At 39.8% G+C, this 18,795-nt stretch overlaps 1 protein-coding gene across 14 annotated transcripts in view; it reads right to left on the bottom strand.

The window, feature by feature from the left end:
- AIG1 (androgen induced 1) overlaps nt 1-18,795 on the bottom strand; it is a 243,070-nt gene that overhangs the window by 139,719 nt on the left and 84,556 nt on the right. For 13 of the 14 annotated variants that reach the window (XR_004628158.1, XM_002912631.4, XM_011220763.3 and 10 more), the window contains exon 3: nt 16,735-16,836. Coding sequence is in view for 13 of the 14 variants with exons in the window: in XM_002912631.4 (XP_002912677.1) it covers nt 16,735-16,836 (102 nt within the window). In the remaining variant the exon portion in view is untranslated. Of the gene's footprint in view, nt 1-13,187; nt 13,827-16,734; nt 16,837-18,795 lie in introns of those variants that run through there. The other variant, XM_019796217.2, reaches the window with a different exon arrangement.

Here is an 18,795-nt window from a genome sequence, read left to right as displayed (position 1 = left end):
TGACAGAGAGGGAGAGAGAGAGAGCACAAGCAGGGAGAGGGAAGGCAGAGGGAGAGGGAGAAGCAGGCTCCCTGTTGAGCAGAGAGCCCAACACGGGGCTTGATCCCAGGATCCTGGGATCATGACCTGAGCTGAAGGCAGACGCTTAACCGACTGAGCCACCCAGGTGTCCCAGAAACTTTTCATTTTAATGTAGTCCCAGTAGGTTATTTTTGCTTTTGTTTCCCTTGCCTCGGGTAACATATCTAGAAAAAGGTGGCTAAGGCTAACGTCAAAGAGGTTACTGCCTGTCTTCTCTTCTAGGATTTTTATGGTCTCACATTTAGGTCTGAAAAAGACAGGTTTAAATTTATATGTGTATTAGAATGAAGTGTTGCTTCAAAATTTTTCTGCATTTCTGATCAATGTCCCCTCCTTCTGGTAAGTATCTAATAGTGCATGAGAGCACTAAATGTGGCATCAGAGGAGAAGTGGAAACAGCTCGTATTAACAAAAAGGAGCATGCCAGCATCAGGAGATGCAACATTGTTTTCACTACTAAATTCTAGGAGGTTACTGCATAGATACTTACATAAAAAATATTGAGTAAACTAATGCGTGTGTCTCCAGAGTGATTTTGTAGAACAGGCAGTTCAGACTGGCAGTCTCGAGTCATATAAGTCTATATAAGCGTGACTTACTCTCAGGCTCTTCTGCCTAAAAATGGGCAGAAAGCATGAAAAGACATTTCTCCAAAATGGAGAAATTGGACACATTTTTAACTTCTGAGACTCGGCTCCTCATCTGTGAGATGGTGGTAACAGTCCCTACTCCTCAGGGTCACTCCGAAGGTAAAATGAGATAGCAGAAGTAAGTGGCTGGCCCATGGCAGGTATTTATAACAAAAATTGTGCCTTCCTATCCCCAGGTGTATCCTATACAAATCGTCATTATTCCTTGCACAGATGTATGGACTTTAATATTCATACTGTGACATTTCATAAAAATGGATGAATCACAGGTCATCTACTTGTATAATTATTTCATTCCCTCCCCCACTAACTTACAAGCCCTACAAGGAGAGGGGTTCTTCCTGTTTCCTCCTAGTGTAAGTGGTAAGGAGCATATCACACATAGTACAGGGTCTATCAGTATTTATTGTAGGAAGGAAAGAAGACATGTTTTACTGAGGACTTACTAATATGGTCTAAGTGTGTTGCTCTTTGGTGGCCAACTTGAAGCATACATGTGGCTTCAGAGACTCCCCAAAGAGAATGGTTGCTGCTCTTTTGACTGGCGCTCTCAAATAGCAGCATTAGATGTTCTGAACACCCGTAGGCTCCTCAGCCTAAAGCTGCTTTCCCTCCAGCACCCGCATTCAAGTGAAAAGTTTGAAGTGACTCAAAAATGGATTTTTTTGTTTTTATGTACTTTTGATCTACAAATTCTCAACAATAGAGTCTATTTATCATTATAAATGAACAACCATTTAGTTTCAAAACAGAATGAGGGGAGATTATGAGCTAGTTTCGAAAATTAATTAACACTTATGTAACAAAATTTTTGTGGTAAAATATGTTCTCAGTTCCAAATGACTAGCTCATGAATGAACTTTTAAAACCCAAACCATTTGCACTTCTGGCTGTCAATAACACACTGATGAGACACTATGGAGTTTTAATGACCTTTATAAGGTCATTAATTTTTTTAAAAATGTACTCTAAAGTAAAATCTAAAGCCTCCTTTTTTTTCTTCCTTCTTTCTTCCCTCGCTCCCACCCTTCATTCTCCCCTCCCCGTATTTCCCAAACACAGTTAACAACAAAAAATCCCCTGTATTCCAAGCTGCATTGGCAGAAGCAGCTCCAAAAAAGTGTTAAGACTCTGACTCACCTCATTGTAATTCTGCTTATAGAATTTATGGAAAAGGAATGAAATCCAAGAAAATAAAATAAAACTTTAAAAATCCCACTGATAAGCAAAAATCCTTTCTGTAGGAAATAGAGTTATATAAAAAGATTTATATTTTGTTTCATATAACTCAGAGGAAACCCATATCCCTGTTAACTGCCCCCTCTAATTAGTTACAGACCATTTAACTCCATAAATATTTTCAAGGATTAATGATAATTGACACATGTATTATGCTTTTAATCTTTTAAGAATGTTAATATTGATTCTTTTTCTTAGAACCTTGGGATGGCGCCAGTATTTTATCCCTGTAGAAAAAGAGGCAGAGATGCCATCTTGTAACCAGCCCCGTAATGGTTAAGTCAGCCTGGTTACATACGTTGGCCGGCGTCTGTCTCTTTGCCACATCCTCCACTTAGCTCAGCTCCAGGCACAGCCAGGGTGATTTCCCTCTTTGTGTTCTCCCATTAACCACTTTCATTGAACCCCAAGGAGCCTAGAGACCAATGAATGCAAGGATTCTCAAACTTGGCTGTGCTTCCCCAACCATGTGGGGAAGCATTACAAAGAATACAGATGGTGCATGAGTCCCATCCCGGACTGAGTCCATCAGAACCTCTGAGAATGAGACTTGGGCCAAACAGGCTTGACCAACCTTAGTGTAACTTTAATGGAAAAAGCAGAGCATTATTCAGACCTCTAACAAATGGAGTTGACTTTTAAAGGAAGAGAGGAGTTTTTGATGGGGATCTGTCAAGGTCAATTGGGCCACAGGGTACCTGGGTATTTGGTTAAACATTATTCTGGATGTGTCTGTGAGGGTGTTTCTGGATGAGATTAACACTTGAGTCAGTAGGCTGAGTAAAGCAGATTGGACTCCCCAGTGGGGGTAGGTGTCATCCAGTTCACTGACGGCCTAAATAGAATCATAGGATGAAGAAGCGAGAATCTACTCTCTCCGCCTGACTGTCTTCAATCTAGGACATGGGTCTTCTCCTGCCTTTGGACTTAGACTTGGACTAGAACTTCTGCCAATTGGAAGGAGCTGTGCAGGGATGCAGAATGAAGTTTTTTTTTTTTTTCCAATAAGAAAATACTTTACATTCTATTCACATTACACATAAATAATCTCATATGATTCTAAAAAAATAGGATGGTAGACTGTGAATATAGTTTAAAGGTGAAGGTACTGTCTGACGTTATTGAATAATGATCAGCTCCCTACCTCTTTGTGTCTAAAATGTTTACCAAAAAGATAAAAGAAAAATATCATCAGGAAGAGAAAGGCAGTGCTGAGTGCCGAAGTCAGCGGGATGCAAGGACACAAGGAATCTCAGGGAGTCAGAAGCCCATTGGCCTGGGCCTTCTTTTTTCATTCCCTCTTGGTTCCTGTGAGCTGTGGTCTCTGATATTAAGTACCAGAAGTGCTGCTGTTCCTTACGGTTGAGGCTCCCTGCTGCATTTGCCTCTTTTTCTCACCCTTCTTGACTCTCTCTCTCTCTCTGGTTTTTTTTTTTCATTCCTTCTTTATTTAAGCAGAGGATAAGTGTTTTAGGAAGTACACTAAAAATCAGTCATATTAATATGATGGGGTCTAAGCTAGGGATGCGGATTATTTGGGGACAATGTGTTCTCCAATAAAAACATTTAAAAGTGAAAAAAATAAAAAGGTCTGGTACTGCAATTTAAAGCAAATCACCTAAATACAGATACATAAATAAAATAGGGCAAGATAATGGCATCTTTCTGAGTTTCCTATGCCAGAACTTTTCAAGCAAACTTAACACACACAAGCAATTGAAGATAAAAAAATTCACAAGTGAATAATTTAGCATATAACCTTCAGCAAAATCTAATGAAAAATCACCAAGCTGGATTTCAATACAAATTGTCACATACAAAACCTGTTTTGCAAATATGTTACTAGTTTTAATGTAAGTTGCTGCATAAAATGTGAACAGCTTTACAACAACTATATTCTGTAATTTAGATTTTTAGCTTAGTTGCATGGCTTACTTATGTAACTCTACAAAGTGATGAGTCTGGAAGGCTTGAGCTTATAAGGGAAAAATGCCTTCGCTTTAGTGATTCCAGTTTAAACTTACAGAAATATCAAATTACTTATTGAAAAAAATCTCAGATGAAGTAAAAAGGAATGTTCTGGGAAGTTGCCATTGATAGTCTGTTGCCCTGATCTTATAGATGTTTGTTTCCCAGGATTACTTAGTGAGGAATATTAGCATTTTAAAAATAATGGTCAGAGGTCTTTAACAGTCTCATCAGAAGGTTCTAGAGGGGCTGCATCTTTTTGTTTTTTAAAAGAAATATCTAATCTAATTCTGTATAAAAATCTGAGCGCAAACTAATGAAGAATAAAGATAATTAATTAAAAATTAATTCAGAGACTATGACTTGTTCCCCACTGTTCTTCCAAACCCCACCCTGACCTTGGACTGTCTCTGCAACCTATGACTGTAGAGACGAGGTCATAGGAAGGGAGCCTGAGGGGGACCTGTCCAAATCCTATGAATCTAGGAGTCTGATCTCTGACTTCCAAATAAGGTTAAAGCACAGCTTCGTTATCCAGATCCTGAAATGTCAGCCAACTTCACCAGCATGAGGAGTGCAATCAAAAAAAGACACTGTGCACCAACAGAAATACATCAGTCACTAAAATGGAAAGCCATATAGCAACAGCTGATGTCAACGCCGATGAACATTTTTAAACAACAACAATAGATTACTACATGGGTGTGCATACCAAGATGAAGGAACGTTCTCCTAGAGCTTAAACCTGCCGAGTAGGAATCTTATCAACTGGGCAGTAAACTGCATATAGAGAGGTACCACTTCCTCCTGCATTTTCTTTACCCACTAACACCATCTTCACTTCCATTTGCAGCTTACCCTTCATTTTTCTTTTTTAAGATTTGCTTATTTATTTTAGAGGGGTTTAGGAGGGGCAGAGGGAGAGGGAGAGAATCTCAAGCAACTCCCCGATGAGCACGGAGCAAGACACGGGGCTCAATCTCACAACCCTGAGCTCGTGACCTGAGCCAAAAGCAAGAGTCTGGATGCTTAACTGACTGAGCCACCCAGGCGCCCCTCAGCTTACTCTTTGTTTTAAACTCCCATGTCCTTATTTACACTTGGACCCTTGGAGCATACTCCTTTCCTCCAGCAAACGTTTGAAACAAAAACACCTAAGAGAAACAACATTGGGATGCCAATTTTCACCATTACCTAATTTTTCCAACCTGTTACAAAGTGCAACTCATAAAATCAAGAGGGAGCATCATTCTTTGTGTGTGTTAAACACTCATGGTAAAGCGATACCAAGTGAAGGAGCCAAGTTTCGACAATGTGGCAGATACCCTCCTGGAAATTGCTTGTGAAATGGCACTCCTTGAAGGCCCATATTTCATTAACTTGGCAAAACTCCCTTTCAAGGTCATTTCCAAATGCTCGTCTTGTGCAGAGCAGCGTGCGTGGAGCAGCACTAGCATGGCACTAGGTCAACCCATTAGTCATTGCTGGAGTGAGCCTTCTGTGGAGCGGCAGCCTGCTTCAAGTCAGATGGGCTTTGAAAAGCAAGCCAAGAAAACTTTCAGATTTGAAATGTTACAGAAAAGAAGGTCACAACATCTTTTAATTGCCTACTAGCCCTGCAGAAGGTTGCTTTTCATATTTTATGCAAATATTAATATCTGCCCAGTGTGAGAACCAGGTTAAAAAATGTGGTAAGTGAGTCTGCGCATATGTCTTCAATTGAGTGTGGTGCTGAGTGCCAAACTTCAACCAAGCTGATCAGACCGTAGGTCTGTGTAAAAGCCGAAAGTGCTGGAATCTAGTTGCTATAGCTGCAAATTAAACAAATAAATGAGACACCATGGAATGCAGCAAAATATCTGTGGTCTGATTAGTTCATATTTGCCATATGTGTGAATATTAGCAGTCAATTCTGAGTTTAAGCAAAGTGCTTTACAGAAGGTGCAAGCGAGGGGAAATGCTTAAAAATAAAAGAGATTTGAATTCTATGTCCAAGGATAAGTATCTTACCTTTTATATAAACTTTCAAGGAATTTCATTACCTTTTTATGTTAGGAGCATGTACAAATTCAGTGTTGCTAAAAATACAAGATTTCCACCCAAGCATTTTTCCTTGAAGTTGTCGACAGAGTTTGACTCTAGCTTCTTATCTATTATATGATAGTAAGTGAACATCATTAGCTATAGGGAAATTTTATTTTATCTTGGCCACACTATTTCTATCCTATCCTCTTTCAGGGGACTTCTATTTACGGAGCCTATTACGAAGCACTCTGCTATGTGCTTCCAGGGCCAATCTTAGGAAGTCCTGCAAGAAGCTGTAAGCTTCCCACTCATGGAATCCAGTAGAGAAATTTAAAAAGACCATTGAACAGTGAATTCTATTCTGACTAACCTCTTAAATCACTTACACTAAACCCTTTACAGAAAATGATAAAAACCAGAGAAAACTCGAGAGGTCATCTGGTTCATTGGCCCTTTCGAGGTGGCTCACGTGTCTGCATCTCTTAGAAGAGCTGTCTATAGAAACAGAGTGCCTTTTGGGGTTAACCCGGTGTGAGAAAGAGAATGGAACAAAAAAGACACTCTATTATGTGTGTGGCAGTGGGACAGATAATAGAAAGTGATGTTTACTGACATCAATCTCTTTATCCTAACACATATAGACAATAGGAGTGTGAGGAGTAGCTCTTGGACATACAAGATAATTTGATATATTACCAGGTCACATGAATGAATGTATTTGATAAGGATGAAAGGGGTTGCCTTAAGGGGAAACATTTCCACCCACCAGGGCTAATCCTTACAACTAGCTTAAAACACATCTTAATTAGATCTGTAAGGGCAAGCTCATTCTCTGAATATGGATATGGTAAAACAATAGAAAAAAGTCACCCTTGCTTAGATGAAAAGGAAACTCATCGAAAATGCCAGGAATGTTTATTAGTGTCTTGATGAGATATGTTTGTGAAATAGAATGACGATTCATGGTTAAAGGCATCTATTCACTAGATGTTAACAAAGCTCCACGAAGAGAGGCCCTGGGTGTGATAAGTGTGATGGGGTTGGTCAGCTCAGCATCCTACCCCCAGCTAGGGCGCTGGCTAGCTGTGCAAGCCTGGGCAGTTCTCGTGCTGCACCCTTGAAGACCAGCGGATTCAGTTCTGCTCTGGAAAAGGGAAGACTGGTTTTGAAAATTATAAGCCAGTGAGCTTGACAAGGATGTTGTAAGGTTCTAAAATGGGTCACTGAAGGACTAAGGTAGGAAACAGAGAGAAGTAAATGGTGATCATACGTACCAGCCTAAGCTCACTTAGAGAAAATAATCTTATTTCCTTTCCAGAAAGAGTTACAAGACGGGAGAGTAAGGAAATAAGATAGAAATGCATTCACTCTACCATTATTCATTCATCCTTCCCAAAACATTTTCTGAGACCTACTATGTGCCAGGCACTGATGCAGAAGAGGGGCTATGAGAGGAAGCTAAGAGCATACACCTGCTGCTACAGAACATCCAGTTCCAGACAAAGGCAACAACAGACTACACGTACAGGACAATGGGCGCTATCATAGAGGCACACGTGGGGTAGAGGCTTGTAAACTAGGAATGGTCAGTTCTGTGGTGTAAGGCAGAGTTGATGCATGAGTGGACTGGGAGGAGAAGGAGGGATTTGACAGGGAACTGAGGGTTGGGTGGACACTCGGTCCTGGAGAAGCCCCATCTTAACCTTAAATAGGCTCATGGAAGTTAACCAGTATTCCTAAAGGACCAGGCAATTCGGGAACGAATTTGGTAGTTTAGGTTCAGATTCAAATAGAAAGAACGATTACCTAACATTTGCAGCAACATGGATGGGACTGGAGGAGATTATGCTAAGTGAAATAAGTCAAGCAGAGAAAGACAATTATCACATGGTTTCACTCATTTATGGAACATAAGAAATAGCAGGAAGATCGGTAGGAGAAGGAAGGGAAGAATGAAGGGCGGGGGTAAACAGAAGGGGGAATGAACCATGAGAGACTATGGACTCTGAAACAAACTGAGGGCTTCAGCAGGGAGGGAGGTGGGGGATTGGGATAGGCCGGTGATGGGTACTAAGGAGGGCACATATTGCGTGGTGCAGTGGGTATTATATGCAAACAATGAATCATGGAACACTACATCAAAAGCTAAGGATGCACTGTATGGTGACTAACATAATAAAAAAATTTTTAAAAAACAAATAGAAAAAAAAAAAAGAAAAAGTTGGGTTGAACATTTCCTGGTGGGTTGCCATAATCTTTCTTTGCTGTTCTTTCCTCACTTTTCAAAACGACTCAGATAAAGGAGCGTGCAGATGAGATGATCATGTCTTCTTGATTTGGTGTGAACGTAAGGATCCGGCACAACGATTCTGGACTCCCAGAAAAGTTTCTTTTCCCACTTTATCTAAATGTGACCAACACAATGACCCCTTGGGATCTCTAGATATCTAGAATCCAGCCAAACTGGGAAACAGCAACACTTACCCTTCACAGGTGAGTTTTGTCCCCAAGCTACCATCCACCTGTTGCCAATATCATCTTATAACCCTTTCCTCACCAGATCTTCGTCCTAGAACTCTCTCTCCAGTATACATATTGCATTAATTTCCTATTTCTCCATCCCTGGATATATAATTTTCAGTGGCCAGTACCACTGCTCGCTCTCCCCTTCTGCTACCACATAGGTCATTTTTATCTAAATACCTGTCTTGACCATAGGAATCAACCATCTTCTCTGCACATGGTTACAAAATGGTTAAAATTTACTGCTGTGAAAAATCAGTTATTTTGTTACTGACTTTACTCACAGTAGGAGACTCCAAAGAAGCTTCAACTCAGGCACCTCAATTCAAAACAGTTTTATAGGTCAATCATTTTATTAAATTCCAATAGATCCATTTAATGACCCTTAAAATCTGAATACTGGGGCTTCCCCAGAGCCCATGCTGTACTCAAATTGAGTTTAACAAGATGGAATTCACTAGGAATATGCATAAGGATCCTACATTTTGTATATAAAAGAACAAAATAACAACAACATCAAACCTTAGCTAAACCACACACTGGTCAGATAGGCAGTGATGTGCAGTTTCAGTATATGAAACTGCCAAAAAGAGCTAATGGAGCTCGGACAACACTAATAAGCCAAGACGCTGGCTAAACTGCTCTGCTGTGCTCTTGCCAAATCATACGAAACTGTAAAAACGAATCTAGACAAGCCAAAGACTCATCAGGGGAGACCGAGCATGATGGTAAAGGGCCTGTGTACCATTTTCCCAACAAACATTTATGGAGTGTGCAGGAATGCCAAAGACTATGCTAGGTTCTGGAGGAAAAGATGAAAGAAAAACAGCAACAACATTTGCTGCCCTTTATGGCCTCATAGCCCATTGGGGGAATCACCAAATAAATACTAGTCAAACAACGTGATAAGTGAAATCCTAGGTGTCGGGACAAAGTGTTCTGAGTGCAGGAGAAGGGACCCGTTCTGATGCCTAGGAGACTCAGGACTGCGTCACTCACAGGTGGAGGCTGAGAAAGGGATGTAGCAAGGAGCCATCAGAACTTCAGCTCTTCTAGAAAGGTAACTGAGGCAGCAGTGTGGAGAAAGTTCTGGTGAGGAGGGAGTGAGGAGGCAGGGAGATAAGAGACAGGCATATTGCCTCAGTTCAGCTTGTTGATGACGAAGCCCTAAATAAAGCCAGGATGCTGGCAACGAGGAGGCTGGGGCAGCTCTGGGAGCCACTCTGGAGGTACACCGCATAGGACTTGTCAACTAACTGTGAGGACTGTGTGCAAAGAGGAGCTTTCAGATGCTTCTGCCATTACTGAAGTGGCAACATGAGAGGAGTACCAAGACGAGAGGCGGGGTTAATGTGATGAATTTGTTTCAGTATGTTCATCTCAAGGTCCTTGTGTCAAATGCTAAGCGTGATGCCCCTTGGAAGTTGGACCAGGAAGTACAGACTTGGAATGACCCACGTATAACAGAGACTGGAGTCATGGGGAACAGTGAGATCCCCTTGGAAGAGAACATGAAGAGAACAAAGACAGCTGGTATTTGAATCCTGCAGAATAGGTGAACGGACTGGACGGATTTGAACTGGAGGAAAAAAACAGAAGGTTCGGTTCCTTGTGAGAGTCTTCCCCTCAGCTGAAAACCCCATGGTCCTGGTCCACTGTTGAAGCTCCATCACTGGAGATGCTCACATAGAGACTGGAAGGGAATTTGCCAAGATATTGTTCAGGGAACTGAGGTATCACGTGGTGTATGGACCAGATGGTCTTTAGAAACACTTCCCAAGTTTTAAGATGCTAGGATTCTGTGTCTCTATGATAGAAAATGCAGCTTTGTTTTTCCACTTCACTTTCTTTGGCAGCTATCACTGATGCTTGCTGAGGTTGGAGCTTCAATTAAAAGGGAACTGGAAAGGATATAGGGATGGACTTCTGCCAAGGATCTGGGTCTGTGGCTAATGAATGATCTGTTTGTGGTAATGAAGAAGGAAGCCAGTTCCTAAGTCAACACCTTCAGGCCTGGCCCTACCTCTCCCCCAACTATGAAGAACTGAGGGCACATGAATGGGAAACATATGAATGAAGTTTACTTTGAAATATCTATGGATTTAAGGATTAGGGGTAAAAGAAGTTGAGTAAACCACACTTTGGGTTTTACTGACCCCAAAATATCTGAATGTAATTTATAGACCTTTTGATGAACTCAAACTACTGCTGGGCCTGCTCATCTATTCAGTGTAGCAAGAAAAAGGGCAGAGTGTAAGCCAAGTAGTATTAGCCTTGAATTCTATCCTTACGTGGAAAATTAGTTCTAAGAAGGATTTTGGGATGTCAGAAAGTTGCTTTAAAAAGCCATAGTCTATTACCCTGGAGGAAAAAAAAACCACCTAATAATCAGATAAAATAATCAATATATGGAAATGCTTTCCAATAAATTTGACCCAGGTACTTCTATTTACCTGGCCTGTAACTCTCAAATGTTCCAGGACCACGCTGTGTTCTTTGGACATCATTTCAGGCCTTCTCAGGCAGCAGAGCAATATGATATGTACCAACCAGTAAGACCCTCAGAGGGGATAGCAGGCCATGTATGTGAAATTTCACTGTGGTGCAGCTGAGATTGAAGAGTGAAGTAAAATACAAGTTAGGAAAGAAGTGAATGGTTTGGGATTGCATTTTCTGTCAACTATTATGAAAAGGAAAAGACAGAGGAGGGAAAAAAAAAAAGGACAAGAGAAAACACAGACATAGACTATTGGTAAAATTCATTCATTGATGCAACTAATACTCATTGATTTCCATTATGTAGAGGCACTGTTTGAAGCTCTTGGGATAAATGAGTAACTGAAAACAAAGACCTCTCCCCTTATGAAAATTAAATTCTAGCAGAAGGAGATGGACAATAAGCCATAAATATAGTATGTAAGTAAAGCCAGATAAAAGGATGGTAAGTAGCACCAGGGGCATGAAAACAGGGTAAGTAAGGGGACCCCAGAGATACGGGGGTAGCTGGCAATATCTAATAGGCTGCTCAGAGTGGGCCTTACTGAAAAGGTGAGACGGAGCAAATAAAAACTCACAAGGAGAAACCTATGATCTATAAAAAGAAATTTGAAAAAGCTTACACATGAGAATTGTATGCAGTAACTGAAAGTATCTGCCTCACTGTGGATGGAACTCTCCTTCTCGTTTCTGTGTCTTTGGGGTCTTATTTGTTTTCTTTGGGAGGTCCATTGGGAGTCTTAGAAAGTGGTTCCCAAGAAATCTCTGACCTCTGTTCCAGTCTTACTTTTTATTTTTGAAAATTTCCAGATATCTTTCAGTTACTTTAGAATATATTAGGAAAATAAGAAAGGTCAGTTTTTTTAATATGAAAAAGAAGATAGCGTTCTCTTGACCAACAGCTTATTTTGTGAAATACCCAGTATCAGGGTGGCACAGACTCCATGGGTCATGAAATGCATCCTCTGTGGGGCCCGGAACTGGAAACTTTCCATAAGTTGTGTTATTGAACAAAAGAATAACATCAAATCTGAGTTCCTGCAAAGCCAATGATCATCCAAGCAGTATTTAATGCCTTCTCTTCTGGGAAAGACAGATGTACAAAAACTTTAGTAATCACCAAATGTCAAAATAATATTGAGCAGAATAAATAGTTGCCTAAATTAAAGTTCTCTTGAGGATCAGTTACGTATAACAAGAACAACTGACAAATCAAGCGTGAAGAGAGGTGGGGCTTATTTTTTTTATCTCCTTATAAATTATATGGGGAATGAACAACCGCTGTGATTTTAAGAATATCTAGGTCATGCATGCTTAAAGATCTGTGATAATAATAATAATATCCAAACTTCTGCAGTGCTTGGCATTCTCAAACATTTTATAAACATTAATTAGGTCTTCGTGAAGCAGAGACACTGTCTCTTTGGTTTTTCCTGTTTTAGCATCGCTGAGAATCTGCAATCCTTCTGGAGTTTAAATATTTATTTATTCATTGCTTTGAATGTATACTTACTCCATTGACAGTGCTTTAAACTTATAATCAGCAGAAGAGACAGGTTCTGGGGTCTATTTTTGCAACCAAGAAACAAGCCTGAATAACAATATGCTTCTTGTTGTCAGAGTGAACACAGCCTATGGGACACTACTCTGTTGGCTTGTGGAATTGTTTTCCTATTCCCCTTCCACCACATCAAATAGGCCATTTCTATCCTTTAAAAGTGCAAGTATTTTTCTCATCCTGTAACCACCCAGTGCCTAGCAGGGTGCTTTGCATTTCATAGGTCTTATCGAAAATAAATGTTTGCTAGATTGAATTGAATCAAAGCTCAGCTCCCACAGGTTGCCCCCACGCAGACCCCAACCACAACTGCCCACAACCACTAGCATTACATTTTGCAAAGTGATTCATTTTGCTGCTATCTCTCGTTTTTTCTTGTCTTATCATCAGTGGACTGAGGACAGAAAGGTGGTAGAGGATATAAATATAAACATGACATTCTTCCAAGTGTCTTTCCTTTCTTTTTTTTATATAGAGAGAATGCACACACGCAGGTGTGGGAGTGTGTGTGGGAGGGGCAGTGGGAGAGGTAGAAAGGGAATCTTAAGCACAGGGGCTCAATCTCAGGACCCTGAGCTGAAATCAAGAATAGGACACTTAACCGACTGAGCCACCTAGGCACCTCAAAATTTTTCCAAGTTTCAAAAACAAACATGTAAATACCCTTTTAATCACCAACACTTAGTGAATGCCTAACGGGCGCCCGGCACTGTTCAAATTGCTGGAAATACAAAAATAAATAGGTCTGCAAGGATAGAACAGTTTTTGATTTCTGGATATTGAAGTGACTCCAGTTAAAAGTGCTATGTTTTATGGGTTTATATTTTTAATTATAATAAATTAAAATTGTGTGTGTGTGCACATGTTATTATAACAGAGCCTGGAGATAAGCTAGCAGTTACACAACGAAGCTGTATTACTGTTACAACTCATCTATTTACCCATTTCCTCTTCTCTTCTCCAAAAAAATTCTAAGATTGCTTGCTGAGAGAACAGAGGTAAACAATAGAAAGGAAGAGATAGGATAGCTTCCTTTAGTTACAATCATGTCCAACTTACGGGTACTTCAGAGTAAATCAAAAGGAAATCCTGTGAATTTCAAATCCTGTGAGTTTTCTTTCATGCCTACTTTCTGACTAATTTTGTGCTGGGCAGTTGAGTGCTATAAATTCAAGACTGACTTGGTGATGTCTTCTGAAATGGTGCTGTGACAGACTTACATACCGCATCAGGCCTCTGGATCCCAAGGGATTATGCTGAGACTCTTCAAACAGTTAGGTGTGATTCTATACACAAGAAGAGGGTACATTCTCTCTTGGAATTCTTGTAGCTACAAAGATCTAGACAAACAATAAAAGGCCTAAAGGGCCATAGGCCATCCGCAGAAATATCTAAAAGTTACAAATTAAGCTAGTAATGTATTAAATAAAATATGTTCTATCCTCCTACATTGTTAGATATATATTTCATAAAACAAAATAAAAAATACATTATTGTATGGGTAATAAAATAGACTTATAGATTTATAAATTACAAATTTGTAAATTATGAAATTACATTATTTAATATAATATAAATATAAACACTCCAAAATTTAATTTTCCTGTCTTCATTTCAGCAAATTCACTGAATATACTGTTATAATGGAACTTTTCACAAAATTTAAGCTCTACTGATAGTATTAATCTAAGGCATTAATTAAAAATAAAATGTAATTAATATTAAAATATACACAATTTGAATGTTTTCATCAAAATACAAACATTCAAATGAATGTAAATATTTTTAGTTGAATTATTTTCATACTTTTAAACTAAATATTGAAAATTAGCTATTAAAATTAAAACACAAATGATAATTATTAAACTTTTAAATAAAATTTAAATAAAGTTGAAAATGCTTATCTGATTTATTAGTATTTCATAAATATTTTTATACATTTTTATAAAAATTAAATTATTCTTGATTCCAGCAGTTAATGTTCATATTTTAATAGCCAATCTAAAGAATCAGCATCCTATTTAAAGTCACATATATATGAATTTAGAATAATGCAAATTAATATTGCAAAATATTCCTCAGCCACCATATGCAACTTCTTTGTTAGTAATTCTGAAACCATGAACTGGAACATGAAGAAAACCAAAGAAATGGTCATTCATCTCTACTAACAGACAAATTCATGAGGAAAGAATCTATTGAGCTCTTACTATCTTAGAGGATTTGACATGTTGATTCATTTATCTTTTCCCTTTCCTAAATATCTGTGTCACTCAAATTCTCCTTGAATTCCTAAGTAGTGTTTGTCTCCAAGACTGAGAACTTTAACCCATCAAAGTGAATCGAGGGGAAATTCTAAGAGTCAAGTTATAGTTCTAATGGCCTCGTCAGTACTTAGAAACCATTCATTCGAAACGTTAAGTAGCACCTGGATCTGCAAAGGTGGTGACTTATTCTCTGGTGTACAGGTAATATTGCGCATTTGAGGGATGTGGACGACAGCCCGAACAGTTAAGGCCTGTACTCCTATAGCACACGATGCGACCACTGGTTCTCAGCGAAGGCCCTCCTCGTGTTGTTAATTTCATACTGTGCCTAATTTATAAGCTAAACTTTATCGTAGTTATGTATGTATAGGAAAAAACATAGTATGGTGCTGTCCTCGGTTTCAGGCATGCCTGGGGATTTTGGAATGGATCCCTCTCAGATAAGGGGGGGGGGTCGACTGTATACAGAATTCATGCATCAGTCTTACAAATTAGCATTGATGCTACTACATGCCAGGTGCGTGGGTGGAGTGCTCGGGCCTGGAAGGCTGCTGTTTGCACTAGGAAGTAACACTTGTGTGAGGGATACAGACATGCCTGATGGAGATTTGAAGGTGCTTTTCAGGCCGACAGGAGAGCTAAGCTGGCCTGTGGGGGTGAAGAGAGACTTCTGAGAAATGTTATAGAAGCTAGCAGGGTGAGCAGGGGTTCTCCAGTAAAGAATGGGAAAGGCACTGGGTGCAGAGGATTGCAGACACAGGGTTATGCAAAGGCTTTTCACATTCAAGAAAAGTCAAAAGTTGGAGACGCACAGAGGAACCACATAAAGACCCTTAGACGGCAAAATGAATCTGACAAGACCCAGCTAATTTGTTTGGAACTAGACCAGAAGGGCCATGTTAATCCTTCTACAGCAGGGCTCTAATTGGACTCAAAGAAAATGCCAGTTGTCTGAGCCATGTCACTTTCGAGGAGTTGGCTTAGGAAAGAATTAATCAAAGCCCCTCAGTATAGTAATGTTTGTTTGTTAGTACACACCACTTTTCTCCAAATATACCAAAATTGAGGGCAGAAAGGAAGCTGTTATATTGGACCTATGATGTGTGATGTCTAGCTCTTTGTTCCCCTATAATTTCTCTGATGGGTTGCCCTTTTCACCAGGAGCACCCAGTGACATATTCTAAAAATTGCCGTAACCAAAAAAATGCAGGCTTCTTAGTTAATAACAAAACTGCTCAATTCCAGAAGCAGAAAGGGAAGACAACACAAAATTTCTCTGCAGAAAATATATCCTCAAGTCTTGTAAGGTGACATGAAAACCATCCAAAATATTTGATTCGAAACAAGTGAAGGCAACACTATGGCTAAAGCATCAGAAGGAATCAGACGGAGAAGAAGGGAAAGAGCTAGCCACCCCAGGCAAATACCCTCCAATGGGCACAACCTGCCAAGGGCACTTCCAACGTTTGTAGCAGCTCTCTGAGAGAGTCTTGCTGCTCCTACAGGGGCAGTTCTCCCAGTGCCCTAGTTACATCCAACACAATGCCCTGATGTGAGATGGAAGAACAATGGGGCCTCGAGAGTTCTACAGGTGGGACTAGGTCCTTCTCTCCAACCGGGAACAAGCCTTTGAATGGCACAGAAATTAAAGTCGTCCATAGAATGAGCCAATTGTATTATCCAACAACACGACACCTTATAAACTGTGGATTCATCTACTACATAGTTTTAATAGTGACTCAGTTTCATGGGAAGATTTTTCTTTTTTTTATTGACATTCAGTATTCTTCTCTAATTACAATCTCTCATAATCCCCCTCATTGCACAGCTAGTTAGGCACATTCTACGGAAAGCCTGAATTAGAAAATAGGTCTTTAATAGATTATTTTTTTTAATGAAAGGAAATTATTTGTTTCAGTCTACTCACCATTCCATGATTCAGCCACCCTGGGATAAAATTATCCAGCAACTTCGGGTAAATCATCTCTCTGTCATAGGCATAAATGATCCAGAATACCGCTACCACGAACTGGAAGGGAAAAGAAATCCTTTATTTAAAATTCACAATATGCAATGTGTTGGTTATCCATTGTTCAAAGAACCCAACAGAACTGTAATCTATAGTGAAAGACGGATCTGTAAACCAGCTAATGACTGGAAAGGTATTTCTGACTTCACTCCATTAGTGGTAACACGTGGGGTCCTTTTTCCTTCCTTGGTCTCCCTACTGTGTTCTCTCAAGCAAAGGGATCTGTTTTCGAGGGAGAGATAAATGATCGGTCTGTCATCTGGAACAGCTCCCTTTTAGGGCTAATTGTGTCAGTTTGAATCCTCTCAAGGGGGTTTAAAAGTTCACTGGTGGTTTTTCAGATCCCATTCCCCACTGTCCAGAGTCAGCACACATTCAAGAAACTATAGTGTATTTTCCTTGAACCCATCATGTGGTTTAAATTAATCTTCACATTCTCAAGTTTCCATTTCACCACTAACAGCATTAAAATCACTGCTATATAAAATGTCCCAAAGTCACATTTCCTGCAAATGTATTAATTTATATAGCCTAAGCAGGGGCTCTGGCTGCATTGAAAGCAGAGTGTATGGAACACAAAGGAAGAATCCTAGTTCTCCTGGAATAACTCACATGTTCATCTGGGTTCCTGAGGTTTATTTTGACCAATCAGCAACATTACCATCCGAAGAGAGTACAGTACTCAATTTATTCTCTTATCTTTCCTCAAACTAATGGTGAGAGAAGTTCAGATAAAATAAAGAAATGAATGGTCCAGGGTCTTAACCTTCAGCATAGAATTTTAAAGAAAATGCAAATGCTTTTGTATGTAGTCAATAAATGTGGCATGGAGAAAGCAACTACCCCAGAGAGAGGGATCAAAGTCTCTGCAGAGTTACATCTCATAATAAATGCTACAAGCGATAAAATGCAGACGAATGTTAAGCAGAAACAATTTTTATCTCATTTCTTGTAAGTCATCCATACCCCCACATTTTATTAATAAAAGTAGTAAATATTTTAATGCCACTTTTTATAAAACTCCCAGCACAAGCTGGTAATCTGAAGGGTTCCAAGTTCTTTTCCAAGTATGTCAGTTATGACATGGGTAATCGTAGCCTGAAAAGAAAGTTTACCCTTAAAACCTAAGATGTTATGAACGTCTCTCATTTCATAAAACATATTGGAGGATAATTACAACAGGCAACCAGAGATCACACTCACAGTTTCAATACTGGATTGAGGTCTTCAGTTATTTATCCTGCTTTTGCGTCAACTATTTTTCACTCAGTTGATCAATGCACAAGATGGAAAAAAAAATTATTAGCTTAATGTTAACTATCATTAGGATCTTTCCAAGTACAATGAGTAATTTCAAATTATTCACAACTTTGGTTTATTCATCCCACTACAGACTTCAAATGTCCTGAATACCAATATTACCTGCCCTCAGACCTGAGTGCCAAACTTTACTTCATTGTGACTCAAAATGCAGTCCCCAGGTCAGCAGCCCCCATGTCACCTGAGAGCTTGTGAGATGTGTGGAATTGCCAGGTCCTGTCCTGAGATGTTCTGATTCTGCATCTTTAATAAGATCCTGGGGTCGGTCATATCCATACTAAAGTCTGAGACATCGGCTTTGGAAGGTCCTACTCCAGCCACCTTGATCCTCTGGCCCTCACCATGGAGTAAGGCAGTCCCTGAGCCAAGTGGCTGGTCTACCCAGAGCGTCCACCTCCTTTTCTAGACCACATCCTGGGAAACTGTGATCCTGGAATTTCCTCCTGAGAAAGACACAAGTATGTCTCAGGGCCTGTGTGGACCTCCTTCCTGGGTCTGACCTGGAGAGTTGACTGTACAATCAATATGTATACCCCCTGACCTGTGAAGTGGTTAAGATTTATCTCTCTAGAGAACCCAGAAATGGACCCTCGGCTCTTTGGGCAACTAATCTTTGATAAAGCAGGAAAAAACATCCGG

This window comes from Ailuropoda melanoleuca, chromosome 10 (genome assembly GCF_002007445.2).
Source record: "Ailuropoda melanoleuca isolate Jingjing chromosome 10, ASM200744v2, whole genome shotgun sequence".
NCBI classification, from domain to species: domain Eukaryota; kingdom Metazoa; phylum Chordata; class Mammalia; order Carnivora; family Ursidae; genus Ailuropoda; species Ailuropoda melanoleuca.
This window is presented reverse-complemented; position numbering and strand designations above follow the sequence as displayed.